This window comes from Grus americana, chromosome 3 (assembly GCF_028858705.1).
Source record: "Grus americana isolate bGruAme1 chromosome 3, bGruAme1.mat, whole genome shotgun sequence".
Classification (NCBI taxonomy): Eukaryota; Metazoa; Chordata; class Aves; order Gruiformes; family Gruidae; genus Grus; species Grus americana.
The window spans coordinates 67,912,300-67,929,234 of NC_072854.1; the positions used below are offsets into that span (position 1 = coordinate 67,912,300).

The window sequence follows — 16,935 nt, forward strand, 5'->3', positions numbered from 1 at the left end:
ATTCCCCACTTCCCATGGGCAGGCAGGTGTTCAGCCGTCTCCAGGAAAGCAGGGCTCTGTCATGCGTAACGGTGACTTGGGAAGACCAACGCCATTGCTGCGAACACCGCCGCCCCCCCCTTCTCTTCCCCGAAGCTCCTTATAAACTGAGCATGACATCATATGGTATGGAATATCCCTTTGGTCAGTTTGGGTCACCTGTCCTGTCTGTGTCTCCTCCCAACTCCTTGTGCACCCCCAGCCATCCTGCTGGCAGGGCAGTGCAAGAAGCAGAAAAGGCCTTGGCCCCGTGTAAACACTGCTCAACAATAAGTCCATAGAACAAAAACATCTCTATATTATCAACACTGTCTCCAGCACAAATCCAAAACATATCCCTACACTAGCTACTATGAAGAAAATCAACCCTCTCAGCTAAAACCAGGACAGCAAGGCTTTTAAATTTTGAATTTTAACACAATCTTTTGAACTTTCATTAAAAAATTATTAAAATGTGTAATTTTGTAAGTAAAAAGTGAAGTTCCTCCCATACCTAGGAATGTTATTTGATTGCACTGTAGAATTCTTTATACAACGTGTGAAATTCATTGTATCAGGAGAATATACTACATTGTTGTATTAACATTTAGGAAATCAGAATGAACTGTATTGATGAACAAAGGTCTCGTAAAATCTTAGCAAGCTTAGCTAATTAGAAGAATGCTGAGAAATTGTGTCTGTGGCTGCAGTTCTCCTCTGTTTGGAAAGGCTTGCTGGATCCAGTGGTGGAGGTGACATACTGCTTGGAACAAAGGCAAATTACATCACAATATATACCACAAGTGTCAATCATCTGCATGGCCAAGTGCCACTTTTATACCCCAGAAGCATGTGTGGTCAGACCATGCTGTCATGTGTCTGTCCACCCAGGGCAATACATGCCTCAACCTTGGCATTTATAAAGTTCAGAATTTATTTCTTATTTAGTGTCAAAGACAAAACTTGGAAGACTCTCTTCAGTTCATAGAATCATAGAATATCCTGAGTTGGAAGGGACCCATAAGGATCATCGAGTCCAACTCCTGGATCCACACAGGACCAGCCGAATCAGAGCATATGACTGAGAGCATTGTCCAGATGCTTCTTGAACTTGGTCAAGCTCGGTGCTGTGACCACTTCCCTGGGGAGCCTGTTCCAGTGCCCGACCACCCTCTCAGTGAAGAACCTTTTCCTGATATCCAACCTAAACCTCCCCCGTTGCAGCTTCACACCATTCCCTCGGGTTCTATCACTGGTCACCAGAGTGAGGAGATCAACACCTGCCCCTTCGCTCCCCCTCGTGAGGAAGCTGTAGGCCATGATGAGGTCTCCCCTCAGTCTCCTCTAGGCTGAACAAGCCAGGGGACTTCAGCCTCTCCTCATACGTCTTTCCCTCTAGACCCTTCACCATCTTTGTTGCCCTCCTTTGGACACTCTCCAATAGTTTTATGTCCTTTTTGTACTGTGGCGCCCAAAACTGCACACAGTACTTGAGGTGAGGCTGCACCAGCGCAGTGTAGAGTGGGACAATCACTTCCCTAGACTGGCTAGCAATGCCGTGCTTGATGCACCCCAGGATACGGTTGGCCTTCCTGGCAGCCTGGGCACACTGTTGACTCATGTTCAACTTGCAGTTGTTACTTCTTTCTTGCCCCTCTGCTTCACATCAGACAGGAATACTCTTTTCTATCAGTTCAAGGGATCACCTTTCTTCACATGAAGAGGAAGGGAGGGAGAGAGGGAAGGAAGGAGGGAGGTTGGTTGCTTGCTTGCTTTTCACCACACCTGCAAGTCCCTCTAGCCTCTTGCTGAGCTGAAAGCACATCAAATGTGAGCTGTGAATCAGAAACCTGTGGCTGGTTGGTAGCATATCTCCCTCCTTGTTTTACCAAGTAGGTTCAGCTGACCTTTCAGGTGTTCCAGGGGTTCATATACCCTGTAACAGGGCAAACCATCCATGTTTGCCCACTAGGACATCAGATTTAATAAAATCTGCCTGATACACGTGTCCAGCGTGTGCACGGGTGCAAACTTCCCCCCCTCACACAGACAGAGCAGTGCCCCCATCTGACCTTCCAACCAGCCAGCCTTCCATGGGGCTGATAAAACGCCTTTGTGAGCTACCTCTTGACCCACGAGCTTATTATAAGATCAGGGCCATAGTTTGAACCAGATATCAAAGAGCTGTAAATGCTGACATAAAAAAGAATAATCATACTTTTAGCTCAGTGAATGCGGCAAAGCATTCTGAAACACAATATTCCTGTGTCTTTCTCTGGTCCCTCCTTTTATCCACTTTGTAGCTGTTATTAGTGTTAACTTTGTGAGCAAAGCAAAGAGGCTTGGAAAGGAAAATCTGCAGAGGGTAAAGAAAATACACAGTATTTTTCTAGAGAACAAAAAGCACCATCCAATGAACGCAGGAGGAGATGAGATGTCAGCGGTTAGCTTTAAGCTTTATGTCTGCTCTAAAACCAAAGACCTCTTTATAGCATAATAGAATTATAGACTCGTGTCTACCATTAATAGCATGCATGGCGCCAGTGTAATAAAAAATGGAAATTCATTGTCAAAGACTGATTTATGAAGTTCAGTAATTTATGTCAGAGTTTCCACAACATTATACTTCTCTAAAAATCTCAGATCCAACTAAATAAAAGTGCTCAGTTAGACATTGATCCTTTAATGAATGTGTGCACTTCACTGATTTTATTTTGGCACTGTTACAAGCATGGAAGCGAGCGAGAGAGAGAATATGTGCAGTAAAATATTCAGCAACATTTCTAATCTGCTTTGTACTCGGTATCTGTGAGACAGTTGTTTCATCTTTCCACCTTCCAGGACAAACAGATACCATGGAACATATAAACTTCTGAAAAAAATTACACATTTTTTTAATATTGAGTTCAGCAGAACATGTAACAAATAGATATGAAGAAGCAAAGATCAGATTTGAGGCTCATTTTAGCAATAGGCTTTATTTCAGATCTATAACCATGAATAAAAATAATGCATAGAAAATATTAATTAGCCCATTTTTGACCATTTGTGTCTCTGTAGCACTGCACAAAGTGAGCTTACTCACTTTTTTTTAACCATGTACATTTAATTTTAATGGTTCAGTTCTTCAGTCATCAATAGGGAGCCTTGTTACCATGGTGACAGACAGATGGATTAATGCAATGTTTAGAGAGATACAGTAGTGCCAAATTTTGATATATACAGGAAGCAGTAATGCACTGCATACAGAAGAGGGCATGCATGCAGAAAATCTCAGGGACAGTCTCCCATATGCACAGAGAGTGCCTTGACACAAAATTCCCAGTATCTTTTGACAGAAAGTGGCCATCTATCTCCCACTTATGCCCTTCAAAAATACCCTGTTGGAGTCAGGGACAGTTGCTCTAGAAACTTAAAATGAATGACTACCGAGGCCTGCCGGAAAGGCTGCTGTCAACACCTAACGTGTCAGCTACATGTATTAGGCCATGAAGCTACTGGTCATCTTAGAATGATTATCTATAATCCACTTCTTGAAATGCAGCCTGACACCTTCAGCTGAGACCTTCGCATTTGCCTATTTACTTTATTCATTGCAGGTCTCACTAATGAGAAAGAAATGCGACGTATACAATAATCATTTGAATTTTACAGAGCACAGACAGATTGCATGTCAGGTAACTCTTCTTCAAACTTTCGCACTTCTGTTTCAACTCTTAATGACCTGCACCTTCCTTGCCCATCTCACCCCCTTCCCTAGAGCTGCTAATGAGCTTTCCTGTTTTCAAAGTATTAGCTTAATGGTTTATGTCTTGCAAAAATCCTCAGACGGAGATGAAATTCATACAGGAAGAAAATAGGTGACAATTACGCTATGGATCCCTGTCATCTAGACTGTGAATCCCCCATGCTCATAGAACTAAGAGATTATGCTAGCTGCATAGTTTTATTTTACTGTTTTATTTTACGTTACTTTACTTTATTCTCCGTGCAACATTTGAATCATTCTATCATTGCAGAACATCTTTGCTGCAGAAACCTATGATAAGCTGCTAAATTGACTGAAAAGTCAGGTATTTTAAAAAGACAATTTGACCTGCCGACTGAAATTCTGGCACAAACTTGGTGCTCTTAGAAATATTCTAGAGGTGAAATCAAAAGTACTTTATCCAGATCACGCTATTAATTTATGTTACAAGAATAATTTAATTAGAAATGTTTTCCATCCATCTACACAAAGTGATAATTATAATTCATCAGGAGCCTAATATTCAGCTCTCCTTCCAGGCCTTTTTTAATTGTAATATTAAACTATAGCAATTAAGCTCTGTGAATGACCGCAAAAAGGGCCTTTGGATATAATTGCACTGAAGCCGATTAGGAAAAGTATATGTCTCGTATTCATGCCAATTAATTTTACGGTTGGATTTCTCAGCAGGTGATGTACTACTATACATGAGTCAAGTTTATACTGGCCTCCTCCCCACGATAAAATGAAATGCTAGCCCAATTTCTTCCCTCTGCCAGGTGCTCTGCAGCACACGCCACCGCAGAGGGCCCCTGAATTGGTGTCATTGGCGACACGAGGACAGACCGTGGCATGGGGCGGGCACAGCAGCCCTCCCACAGGCCCACGCAATGCAGCAGCCTCCAAACATGGTATCTGAGGGGCTTCTGCTGCTCAGTGGTGGCCCATGCCACCAGCATGTCCCTCCCACCCCGCAGCCGCCATGCCATGGCGTGGGGTGCTATGTCAGAGCCAAGTGCAAGCAAGCCAAGCTTGAAGCTACCCTTGCCCATGAACTAATTTGTGGGGGAGTCTACCCAGACATCCAGGTCTCAGTCCAACCTCCCCAAGGCAGGCTCAGCTGTGAGCTCAGAGCAGCTCACTCAGGGCTTTATCCTTGTGAAATCTTCCTTGAAAGGAAACTGCACAACCTCTCCATGCAGTCTGATCTCAGCTTAGCCGTCCTCATGGGGAACCACTTGGAGCTACCAACAAAGTCATCTCCTGGAGTCCACAGCAGGAAACACATGGGATGGACAAATCTACATATTGGACTGTCAGCAAGAGGCCTCCTCTGTCCTGCCAACCATCATTTTGGAAGTTTCCAATTCTGGCTGTGTGAGCCAGGAGTAGATTTTCTCTCTAGAAAATCCTGCTTCCAGGCTGTCACTGTGCAGACCTGGTCAGACAGTTGATCTAACCAGCAGTGCAGGGACCACCGCTGCTACCTCAGGTTGCAGCATCCAGGCAGAGTGGCTGAGCTTCAAGTACCAGGCCATGCTCTAATGACACCGTGGAAATAATAAATTTTTGTTGTTTCTTTTTTTTAATTCATTCAGAAATAATTTTTTTTCTGGAACGTGTTCAAGGTTTTTCTACTATGGTACAGCAAAGTAACTATTAAAAATTGATATTCTGTAATGAAATATATACTGAGACCATTAAAGATATGGTACCCAGTAAAATTAAAAAAGACACACTGTAAACATATTTGCTAGGTCTCTAAAGACAGTGGTAATACCACAGGAATTGGGAAGGGATCTATGACTTGCCGCTCTAGTTAATGTGGGCAGAGCCAAAGAGATATGGGCATATTTTAGTTGCCAAGAGAGAATATTGTAAACATAGAGCAGGTAATAAAACATATAATTCAGTAAAGGATAAGAATAGAAAACAGGTAGATACATGCACATGCAAGAAGATCCTCTGTAAGTATTCTCATCTCTGCAGCCCACGTAAATGCCATCCAAGGCATGTGACAGCCTTGATATGTATTATCAGCAGCTCTGAAATTTGTAGTGCACTTCTGACCAGCCATAATGTCATCATCCATGAGTGCTAATTTGGGATTTATAATTGAAACTCTGGCCATACTGCCAATGGGACTTTTGCCATTTACTGAAATGCGGCCAGGCTCTGGCCATAAAAAGCAATGCCACTGTGGTGTCAGTGCAGCGTGCCGGCACACTCAGTCTTGTCCAAAGTTACGCCTGACATGCCCTGCTGAATAACCAAATGTAAAAGCAAAATTGAAAAAGGAGCATTTCACATTCTGCACAAGTAAGTTGCAGCTCAGGAAGGCAGCTCTGGGACTGGGGGAGGTGACCAGGAATCTGGAGATCTGGCCTCTCAGCTCCTGCTTTTGCTGGAGAACTACAGCAGAACTTTATGCAAACTGATTAATTCCCTCATCTTCTCCAGATGCAAAAATACCCCTCCCATAAATGTGTGGAGCTAGCTCAATCAATATTTTTAAAGTATCTTTTGATTCTCCAATGCAAGGCTCTTCTTATAATTGCTCTTATATTTGACAAGTAAGCACTGACTTGTCAGTATTTATGTGGTTAAAGTCTATAAATCATTATTCAGTGACCAGATTTTTGCTGCAATATGAGATAAGAGACCTGAGGGCTTACTCACTCACTTACACAGTGCTTTCAGGAATACCAAAGCTTCCATAAACACAGGAAATGACCCGGGTGAGTCAGGTGGAGAGCAAAGCTCAGCTCTCCTAAGAGCCAGAGAGTAGCTCAACTGCTGCATTTTCTCTCTTTCCAAAACCAGTGCTTGGCATTCTCCCAAATTCTTTTACATAATCCAGTTCTGTTACCGAATGTGTCAGTTTAACCAGTATTCAAATCAACCTCCTCTATGTTTTGAATTGGATTTTCATACTCCAAGCAGGTTTCTGTGCCTCAGCTGCCAACTTTTTTTGCAGTGGCACTCAAGACTGTTTTGGATATATAAAATCAGACAGTTAGATAATTTAGTGAATATATCAAATTACTGCATTTATTATGTCCCAGTCAGCTTATACACTAGCTGCTTCTCCTCTGAACACCTAAATTGCAAGCTTGGTCCTCAAGTGAAACTCGCCTTCAGTGGAGATGGCCAGGTATCACTGTGCAGTGCTGTGCAGAAGAGGGAGGGGAGCAGGAGAAACACAGGCCAGGACTGAAATATTTTGCAGCATTACGTGCAGAAGTTTGCACACCGTGCTGTTATTTTTTGATAGAGCTGCTTATTGGCAGGAATACCGTGCAAAGATTATCAAAACCTCTTAGGGAATATATTTCTGCAAACCTGTTTTTTTTTTTTTAATTTTTCTTAAATTTATTTTCTTCCTTGTGCTCTTGCTTATTCTCTTTCCACACTTCTCCCTCACCAATTCTGTACAATTTTATGAACTTCCACAACAGAGGCACCACGTCACCAATTTTTCATTAAAACTCAGGGGTTGACGTAGAAATCCCAACTATAACTTTAGAATCACAGGTGGAGATTTACACATACTTTGGTTGCCTCTCACTGTCTGCTTTTGGCTCACCAATTTTTTTGGTAATAAACCAGGAAGACCACAGCAGGAAGCCCACCATCCACAATTGCTTCTCTGTCAAACTCAGGGCATTCCAGCTATTGCAAACCTCAACAGAAAGTAAACATGCACACAGTGCCTGAACCTGGTCTTGTAATTACTGCTGCTTTGTCCAAATTCAAAACTATGAGAGCACAGACCTGTGGTCAAATTAAATAAGTAATGTATTTTTCAACTCTGCTATCACCTATATAACCTCCTTATTGGCATATACATTTTCACACCCTCATTTTATGAAGATTTAGATCTTTGATATTAGAATCATTAAAATCTTTCAAACAAAAATGTATCTGCTTTTAGAAAAACATAACTGAATTTTAGAAAAAGGTAACTAACTGGTTAATTCTGAGTAGCCATATGTAGATGAATATGCTTGCATGTGGATCGTAACAGTGACAGAGAAAGAATAATGACAGAAAATGCAAGGTTCTTAGGTGAGGAATACATAAAAGGACAGAAAGCATTGTATTATATTCAATTATATCTCAAAAAGGGATTAATATTGCAACCTAAATGGACGCAATTCTGCTGAACATCTTTTGTTTTTTTTTTAAAGCAGGACAATTTATTTTACAACACTAAGAATTTTAAGTTACTTAGTAAGACTTCACGGACTTCACAGATTTTATGCCCTACTTTAAGTGTCTGTGAATGATTAATAGAGTCAGATCTTATCTGACTCTCTTAAAGATAAGATTCCTGGCATTGTTCAAACCAGGATTAAATAACATCATTATACCTTTTCTCTTTCTTCCTAGTTCTGGAGAAGATTTGAAAGAAAGTGATGTCTTGATTGATGTGAACTCAAAAAACTATCCTGAGAGGAAAATCTAGGATTTTACCATCAAAGTCATAAAAAATAGGTTATTACCTCTCACAGTTCAAGGATTCTTCTAGCAGATGCAATGGCGATCTTAACACAATTTACAATCAAAATGGTATGCATGTTGTTGTTTTAGTTTTATGCATACTAGTAACATTTAAATACTTCATATAATTGTATACACTTCCGCATGAAGATAAAATAAAAAGTAATTTCCTCTTTTAATATTGTCATTGTGCAGTTTTTCTAAGACCACCTTTTCTAAGCTTTTATTACTAAGGTTTTATTACTATTTGTGGCAAAGTCTAATGCTATTCCAAAACAGACACAGGGTTTTGAGGTGCTTTTTCCAAAGGAGGGAAGAAGACTTGAAGTCAGTTAGGTGCTGTCCAGATTAGAAAAACAGAGTTAGTGATGATGGGTCAGCTATACAGCAGAGATAATGCCTACTTCTTTTGCAGTAACTGCTTCTTAACTGCGTAAAATTTTGTTTAACTGACACAGTACATGGACTATTATGAAACGGCTTTGGATTGGTTTTCAGAAGTACTGTGGACAGGAAGTTTCCCAAAATACTAAATTTTTGCCTAGCAACCCAAGCCCCTATAATTAGACCCTTAGATACAGACTATAAATGATGATGAAAAGATACAAAGAAGGAAGCTAGGGAAGAAACACTTGTTTTGTATTTATTTACATTCTTTGCTTGCTGTTAAAGTACTGACTCTTGTAAATAAAAATACACTTTACCTGCCCGTACTGAATCCTGCTAAGTTAGTATACCATTTGATAAAGGAACACATTAAACTGACTGACTGGTAACTGCACAGCAATTTATATCCATCAGCAGTGGCAACTGAGAATTCCTGTGGCACAGACATGAAAGAAAACAGAAACGTATGGTTCTCGTAGTGTTATTTTATGATTCCATTCTGACAAAATTTAGATGTTTATTAAGAACTATTTACATAACTTGGGAGAATGAAAATTTTGAACACAAAGACGTACTTTAGAAAACACCATTTATCAAGATAAAGCTTAGTAAAATTCATGGGAAGTAAGAATTTTTCCTTTTTTAGAAGTCCGTGACGTTACCTGTCCCACAGACTTAAACAAAAAAAACTCCTTATGAGCCTGCTACAAAAGACTTGATTTAAAAGAGGCTTTGACAACTTTTGCCAATTTTCCCTCTACGCGATTTGGGCTCTGGGGAAACTGAGCGCTCCTCCAACGACGGCCGGGTACCGGGGACGGGGGCTGGCAGCAGCACACGAAGATAACGGCAGCTGAGGAAAAACCTCCGGTGCTCGAGGGGGTGCTTCACCGGGTACCGGCCGCCGGATCCGACCGCCCCAGGTTACCGCCCGGGCTCCCAGGTGAGCCGCAGTTCCCTCAGCTACCAGTACGCCACTCCTCGGGTAGGTGCGCCCCAGCTTCCCCGCCCTCTTCGCCGGCGCCTCCTCCGGCCTCGCTGGGGGGCGACAGCAGCCAGCCGGGCCTCTGGGGGTGGCGGGTTCCCACCACTCCGAGGAGGAGGAAGGGCGGCTGCGTGTCCCTACCCAGCTCCGTTTCCTTCCGGGTTGCGGCCCGCAGCCGCCGCCGCCGCCTCCTCCTCCCCCCAAGCCCTGGGCCATGAGGGCGGCTGTCGGCGAGGACGCCCAGGAGGGGGCAGCGGCGGCGGCTCCGCTGGACCCCGGCCGCGGGCTGCCCCTGCCCCGAGGGGCCGGGAGCCCTGCGCCGTCCCAGGACAAGCTCGTCTTACTCAAAGGTGCAGAAAGCCCTCCTCTCCTCCCCTCCTTTGCCTGCACGGGTCAGGGACGAGCAGCAGCTGGTGCGGGAGCCCCGTGGCCGCCCCCGGCCGTGTCGCTTGCCCTGGCCAGTCGTGCCGCAGGGTCGGCTGAGCCGGCGGCCGGGAGGAAGGCGTTCCCGTGCCCTCCTTGCTGTAGCCCGAAGTCTTGCCCCACTCTCCCGTCCCCGGGGAGGAGTCGAGGCGTATGGGGACAGCCTTGGCCAAAGCTGCTGGATGCAGTGAGGAAGCCCTTAGAACGCCGCCCGCCTCCCCTTCAGCTGTGGCGGCGCCCGTCGCCCCTCAGCCACCCGGCCCGGCACAGGGACAGGGCACAAGGAGGACCCGAGGCGGGTGGGCCCGCTCCAGGGCGGGGGCCGCAGCCACTGAGGGAAACCGCCTCCGTCCTTTGGCCCGCAGCGGGGCGGCGCAGAGAGATGGCGGCGGAGGGCTAAGGGAGTTCAGCCCTGCGGGGCTGCCAGCGGCGGCGCGCGGGGTTCCGCGCCCAGCCCTGCCGGGGTGCCCTGAGGGAGTAGGAGCCGTTGGGAAAGAGGCGGCTCGTAGGGGTTACCGACGGCGCCGAGGAGTCCTTAAAGCAAAGTTTCCGTAACAAAACAAGCGGCTCTCCCGGGCAGGATCCCAGCCGCGGCAGCTGAAGCGAGGGAAGAGCCCGGCCTCGTAGCAGAGCCAAAGTCTCTACAACCGCACGCACCTGCGGTCGGCGCTCCCCCTGACCGCCCGGGCTGCCCGCGCCCCCTGGCGGAGCGGAGGCCGGAGCTCCTCCCGCTCTCCCGCCCAGGCCGCCCCGTCCCAGCGCCGCACCGGGCGGCGAGTCCTGGGGGAAGGAGGGAAGGGAGGCAGAGCACGATCAGAGGGATGTACCCCCCTGCAGACAGAAGGGAATAACGTCTCTGTGAGCATGCTAATGTGGGGGCACCATTCCCTGTTGCCACACACTTTGGCTACCTCTTGCAATGCTTTCCTGCCCCTCCAGGGAGGCCGTGCATCGAGCTCCTCCTCTTTGAGGAGAAATTAAGACCAATTATTATTTCTGAAATCAGGGAAATGTTGGTTAGTTGACCTTGAAATGTAAAACGCAGTGGGCATGTAAAGCTCAGATTGTGTGTGAGGTCTTCCTGCACCCAGGCAGAAGAGGTACTTTATAGATTTCATTGACACAAGTACAGCAAACTTCTCCATCACAATAGCAGGATAATTAATTTTTAAAAAGCGAGACCTAACATAAACATGTTTTGCTTCTTCCTATTCAGACCAGTTTTTTAATTACCTATTAGGAAAGGGAAAACAGGCTGGGTATCAATAGCTGCAAAGGAAGAACTTGTAACTCCCTGAAATTTTTTAATTTTAATATGAATCAGATGGTTTTGTACAGTGCACCTAGTCTTTGTAAGAAGCCTTTTCCTTGAAAGTGGGCAGGTATGGCTACATGTGCCTTTGATGCAAGAACTAGAAGGGATCAAGGCACCTCAAGTGACTTTGGAAACACTCTGAAAGAACTGAAAAGTGAGGAATGCTTTCTATTTTGGGAAAGCTTCCTGCCAGTGTAATTTTCTTTTTTTTTTTTTTTTTTTTTAAATAGAGCATTAGAACATAAAACGAAGAAAGCTGAAGAACAAATGTAACTTATGGAATGGTCTTCAGAGGTACTGGTGGATTTCCAGGTGGCCCTTTGAAATAACAAGTGATGCAACAAATAATTACATCTTCCTTTTGGGGAAGGGTGAGGTGTAGCTATAGAACAAGATTTTAGCAGCCTGGCTCTGGAGTGAGAGAGAAATTTCAAAGCACTGTGAAAAGGTATCCTGGGATTTGAATGATTTGTTTGTGTGTGTGGCTTGGAAATATATACACTTGCCATTAATTTTCAAAATGCTCTATTTCAAAATATTCTTTCTTGCTTTCTTCCCAGTTAATGTAAATAATGTAGACAACTGCCTTTCCCTTCAGCATGTGCTGACGGATCTTAATTTTTCAGGTTTTATTTTCAAAACAGCTTTGGTTTTGTGATGTTTGTGGGGGTTTTCTCCCCTTAAGAAACAAAAGCTTAATTTTTATTTCTTAAACTTTTCTTGGCAGGTGGAATTTTTCTAGGTACCGTTGCTACAGCAGGAATGATAGCAGGTTTTGGCACCACACTTGCCATGACAAAAAAGAAGAATCCAGACTGGTTCAGTAAGGTTTGTTCCTTTTAAACTGTTTTCCAGTTGTCATATGCAAGACATAAGAATGTATTAAATGCTTTATAGAAGTGTTGATATATGTGCAGTTTGGCTGTACAAAGTTGATGGTAAGAGCACTAGACTTAATTGAAGTCAGTAGGGGTAGGATTCATTTAAAAATCAATTCAGAGTTGGCACTGCTAACTACTTTAGTACTTGAGATTAGTTGAAATACGTAACGTTTACACTGCTTGCTGGAATCATACTGCTGCTGTATAATGGAATATAATTGGCCTGATTTGATTCTGTGATGTGAACACACTTCAGTGATGAGCCTGTATCACCTCAGTGATCCAGTTCACCACGCGGTCTCGCAGTGCTACAGTGAATTGGGAAGTGAGGTCACTGCAGTGAGGATGGGAATGAGGAGATAGAAGGCCTGTAAGCTGTGGAATATGTAAGTGGAATCATTTAGTCAAAATTTAAGCTCTCCATTCCTTTCCCACTGTGTAAGGGGACTGATGAGAGTGAGAAATGGCTATGAGATCTGATGACCAAAAATAATCTGATCTCATGCAGTTACTAACAGGATCCACCTGAGCATTCTGAAGAAAAATATTGCAAAGCAAAGCTATCAATTATACCGTGTTGGTATATTAATCTGAAATACAGCATATTTAATTGAAGAATGCTTTTTTCCTCACTAATGCTTTGTTACTGCCAAAAATGTCAAAAATAGGCCCTTAAATTGATCAGTCTTGTCTGAGCCCTTAAAATACAATGTGTATTAAAAATGTTTTTAGGGAGCTGAGACCTCATCAGTTGTGGTTATTTTTAAAATGTTAATTCAATAACAACGCATATCAAGAGAAAAAAAATCTTCCATTGCAGTTTGTATCAGAGCCTTTGTATCTGATCACTCACAATCTCCTTTTGTGGTCAAAGAGCGTGAGATCCTTCCTTTGCCGTCCTATTTTCCTCTGTAGGCTGCCATGGCATAACTCATCCACTGCCTTTTCAGCAACAAGAAACACGTGTTTCTTTATTGAAATAGACAAAATAGAAAGCTCCATGAAAAGTTATTTCACAAGCTGTAGAAATAGATTACAATAAGGAAGTTTTCTCTCTTTTTTTAACATATTTTTTTTTAACTTCCTTTTTCCTGAGCATTGCATTTTTTCCAGCTTGCACGTATTCTTGGCTGTCTGAGCTGTCCTGTTACCAGTGTGAAATTTATCAAGAGTGACATTACATTGACATCTGAGAATATATAATACTGGAAATGGCACCAAGTGATACATACCATTTTGATTTTTTTTCTGAAAACCTATATCTGCTACTGTCTGCGCAAATGAATTACAACGGTTTGCTAGCAAAAACACGTGATTGCTGGGCCCCTCAAATACTGCGAAGCGTAGAAAGATGCTTTTTTGTCAAGGTACTTGTAGGTGAGCAATTTCAAAAGGAAAGGCTAGACTTTGAGAATGACTTAACTGTCTGTGGAGGCTTTCTGAGGTACCAGCGAGGTAAACAGTTTTGCAGTAGCATTCTTACTTAAATTTATAATTACTTACTGCAAGTAATTTTCAATAACACATCATGTATAATAGCAAAAGCGTAACTATGAATAACCACAGATGATTGCATCCTTCTTAGATGTTCAATGCCTAAATATTCTTTTTATCCATGTTAAGGTGAGGCCATAGTTTGACAGATACTGTGAGCAAACATCAGCCAGCATTGCTATTGAAAGCAGGAATCCTACCAGCCAGGTAGCACCTAGTCTTTGTTTCTGACAATTCATTCCTGCCCCTGTAAAGGAACCGATATTTGTGCTACTGGGTTGGTGAGATGGTAGTGATTAATTCTACATTTTTTTTACCTGCATTAGTTTTAGTGGAAACAGTCTTCTGATCCCCTTCACTGCATAGCTACCGTGACTCTGCTGGCACAAGCTTGGGGTAAGGTCTGAAGGAATGAGAATTGATGCTCAATGTTGGGAAGAAATGCGAGACCTACTCTTTCAGCATCTTTGCTGGCTTGTGCATTAGCATTACTGGCGAGAGATAAAGCTAAAATTGCACCTACTGTACCTCCTCCATGGTAGTGAAGTAAAGTAAATGTAAGCATTTGTAGGACTGGCACCCAAATTGACTCAAAACTGCGATTACATAATCCTGTTTAGTGATGAACCACTGCAGAGATCTTCAGTTAAGAAATGGCTGGGAGGGGTGTTAAAATTAAATGCTCGGATGCAACACCTGTGTGATAAGTGTCCAGTTTTACCACCATTTATCCAGGTGTTTAGTTTTACAGTGGGTTAGGTCATACAAAACAGTGAACATGCTGAATACAATCAACCAAAACAGTTGAACACACCATTTATTTTAGGCACTGCTTCCTTTCAGGCACACTGTTATCCACAAGGGGGTAGTTAAAGGATTGAGAGCTGCTTCTGAAAAAAACAATGTAATTTCTCCTTATCCTACTTCCTGCTTATATCCTCCAGAAAAAAAAAAAACAAACTATGAAACATATTTTGGTAACCAAATCAGCTAATTCTGCCCTATATTTTCTTGGCCTGGTTTTTAGAAAGACTCAAGTATTGTTTAATAACTTATTTTTGAAATTAAAGAGTTGCTTTAAAAAAAAAAATAGGAGCAGTAATGAAGAGGAAACAATCTGTGCATCGAATAACGGGCTCATGAATAAAACTCAGTTCTCTTAAAAATGTTGTTTTGTTGGTGACATCTTTTTCTCCCATGCTACTGTTGTCTTTTGAAATTTCTTAGTGTTTCATTAATCAGCTTTCTTGATGCTCTGAAGAGCATATCTGATAATCATATAACAAACTGTCTTGTTTACAGAAATCCTTATCTGTGTACTTAATAGCCTGAGGAATCAGCTTGTGACTGAATGCTGTTTGACTGCTGTCCGTAAAACCAGATCAATTGTTTCCATTTACCACTATTTTCCTGGGACAATCAAGCATTTAAATAGTATTTGTGTGGTTGTTTATTTGCCAGCAATTTTAACAGATAATGACTCCTATTTAAAGATTCTGTGCAGAGGATATTTTTGTCCATTCATTTCCCATCTTCCAAATGGGAGAAATTTTTCTACGTGTTGTATACGATTAGACTATGGAAGCAGGGAAAATGTCAGAAATAATCATCAGCATTTTAAATCTATTCAAAGCAGTCTCTGCTGAAAGAGTTAGGAAAGTTCATTAGCTGTGGTAAGGAAATAATAGGGCATGGTATAACAGTGTGACTAGAGATCTCTGCTGTTTGTGTCTGCGTGCATGTATGTGTATGCTTACAGAGTGTTGTTTTGTTAGCAGCTTCCACTTTGGGATGTTCAAATCAGAATCAATAAGGATCAAGATACATTTTGCTTGTGCCCTTTGCAAGTGTGTGTTTGGGTAACTGCCTACACCTAAATCCTAAAGAAAATGTTAATGCTGAGCAGTGTCTGAGGATCATTTTAACATTTCAATAAATACAAAGTCAAAAGGAAAAAACCTACTGGTGCTATTTCACTGACCAGATATCATAGTGATAGACACTACATATGTTTAATTATATCAAAGGAGAAAGAAAACCATTTTAAAAAAAGTATTTTAAAAGCAAGAATGCAAAAGATTTTTTTTCCCCACTTTTTGTGATAAATAGAAAAGTGCTGCTCTTTGGCATGTTTTAGAGAAAAATTTTTTTGATCCTTCTGCAAGTTAATTTCATTTTTCAGTATTTTAGACTATAAATGAAATAATTCTTTATTGAATATATTTGTATGCTTGCAGTCTCATTTATGTTTACCTCTGAGCAATAATTATTATTTTTTTCCCAAGATACCCAGTAAGTAGGACTGTTCAGTTCTGTAAGGATCATAGATGCCAGTCTCTAACAGTTACCATCTAAAATCTGTGTTTCCATGTGAAGAATTGAACAGTGATCCTTTGGGGAAAAAAACCGAACCCTCTTGCTGACATTTACCACTATGAGCAAGAGGATTGTGTCTGTCCTACTGCTGTGGGCTACACAGATTGAAGCAGTCCTATACCAAATAGGTACAGTAAGGTGGGCGTTGTGAGACGAGAACGGCTGGCTAACGGTGAACGTGCGGTGCAAATTGATTGATGTCAGCCAGCACGTGGCTTATGCCGTTGGTAGCTGATGCCCTTGGTAGCTGCAATGTGCATTTATGTGCTGTGACAGAGGAGGTTTCATTGTGGTTGGGACCCCAGCATGGCTGAGCTCCGTTCTTCTTGGCCTGAGGTGGCTTTTCCAAGTGACAGTGTTTTGTGTTTTCAGGACACACCTTGTGGCATACACTTATGCAGCAGTATCTTAACTAGAACCACCTACTCTTCTTTCTGACAGAAATGAGAAGTATGGAGACTGCAGAGCATTTTCTATGTTGCCACTTGGTGAACTGTGCAGGGGAATGGGTTCAGCATGGTTGTTGCTCTTTACAAAATTTTCCTAAATAATTTACAGAGCTCCTTCAGAGTTGCAGCCCCTCGAAAGCAGTCTCTCAGTCATTGTTATACTCTCTCTGTGTCAAGATGAAAGTTACTCAGGTTCCTCCAGTTTCCCAATCTGCTGTTTCAGGAGCGCAGCTAAAGACCTGTAGGCCAATGGTAGCCTACCACCCTTGCTGCCCCAAGAAAAATACCAAAATCAATGACGTACAATGATTATGTTCTGATATCACTGGCATAAGGGCTTGTGACTGGTTTCGATT

At 42.6% G+C, this 16,935-nt stretch overlaps 1 protein-coding gene across 2 annotated transcripts in view; it reads left to right on the plus strand.

The window, feature by feature from the left end:
• The first annotated feature begins 9,743 nt into the window (after positions 1–9,743).
• Positions 9,744–16,935, plus strand: part of TMEM242 (transmembrane protein 242) — a 29,269-nt gene continuing 22,077 nt past the window's right edge. Inside the window, exons 1-3 of one of the 2 annotated variants that reach the window (XM_054822473.1) lie at positions 9,858–9,991; positions 11,610–11,673; positions 12,107–12,207. In XM_054822473.1, the coding sequence (XP_054678448.1) occupies positions 11,661–11,673; positions 12,107–12,207 (114 nt within the window). In that variant the 5' untranslated portion in view covers positions 9,858–9,991; positions 11,610–11,660. Of the gene's footprint in view, positions 9,992–11,609; positions 11,674–12,106; positions 12,208–16,935 lie in introns of both variants that reach the window. The other variant, XM_054822472.1, reaches the window with a different exon arrangement.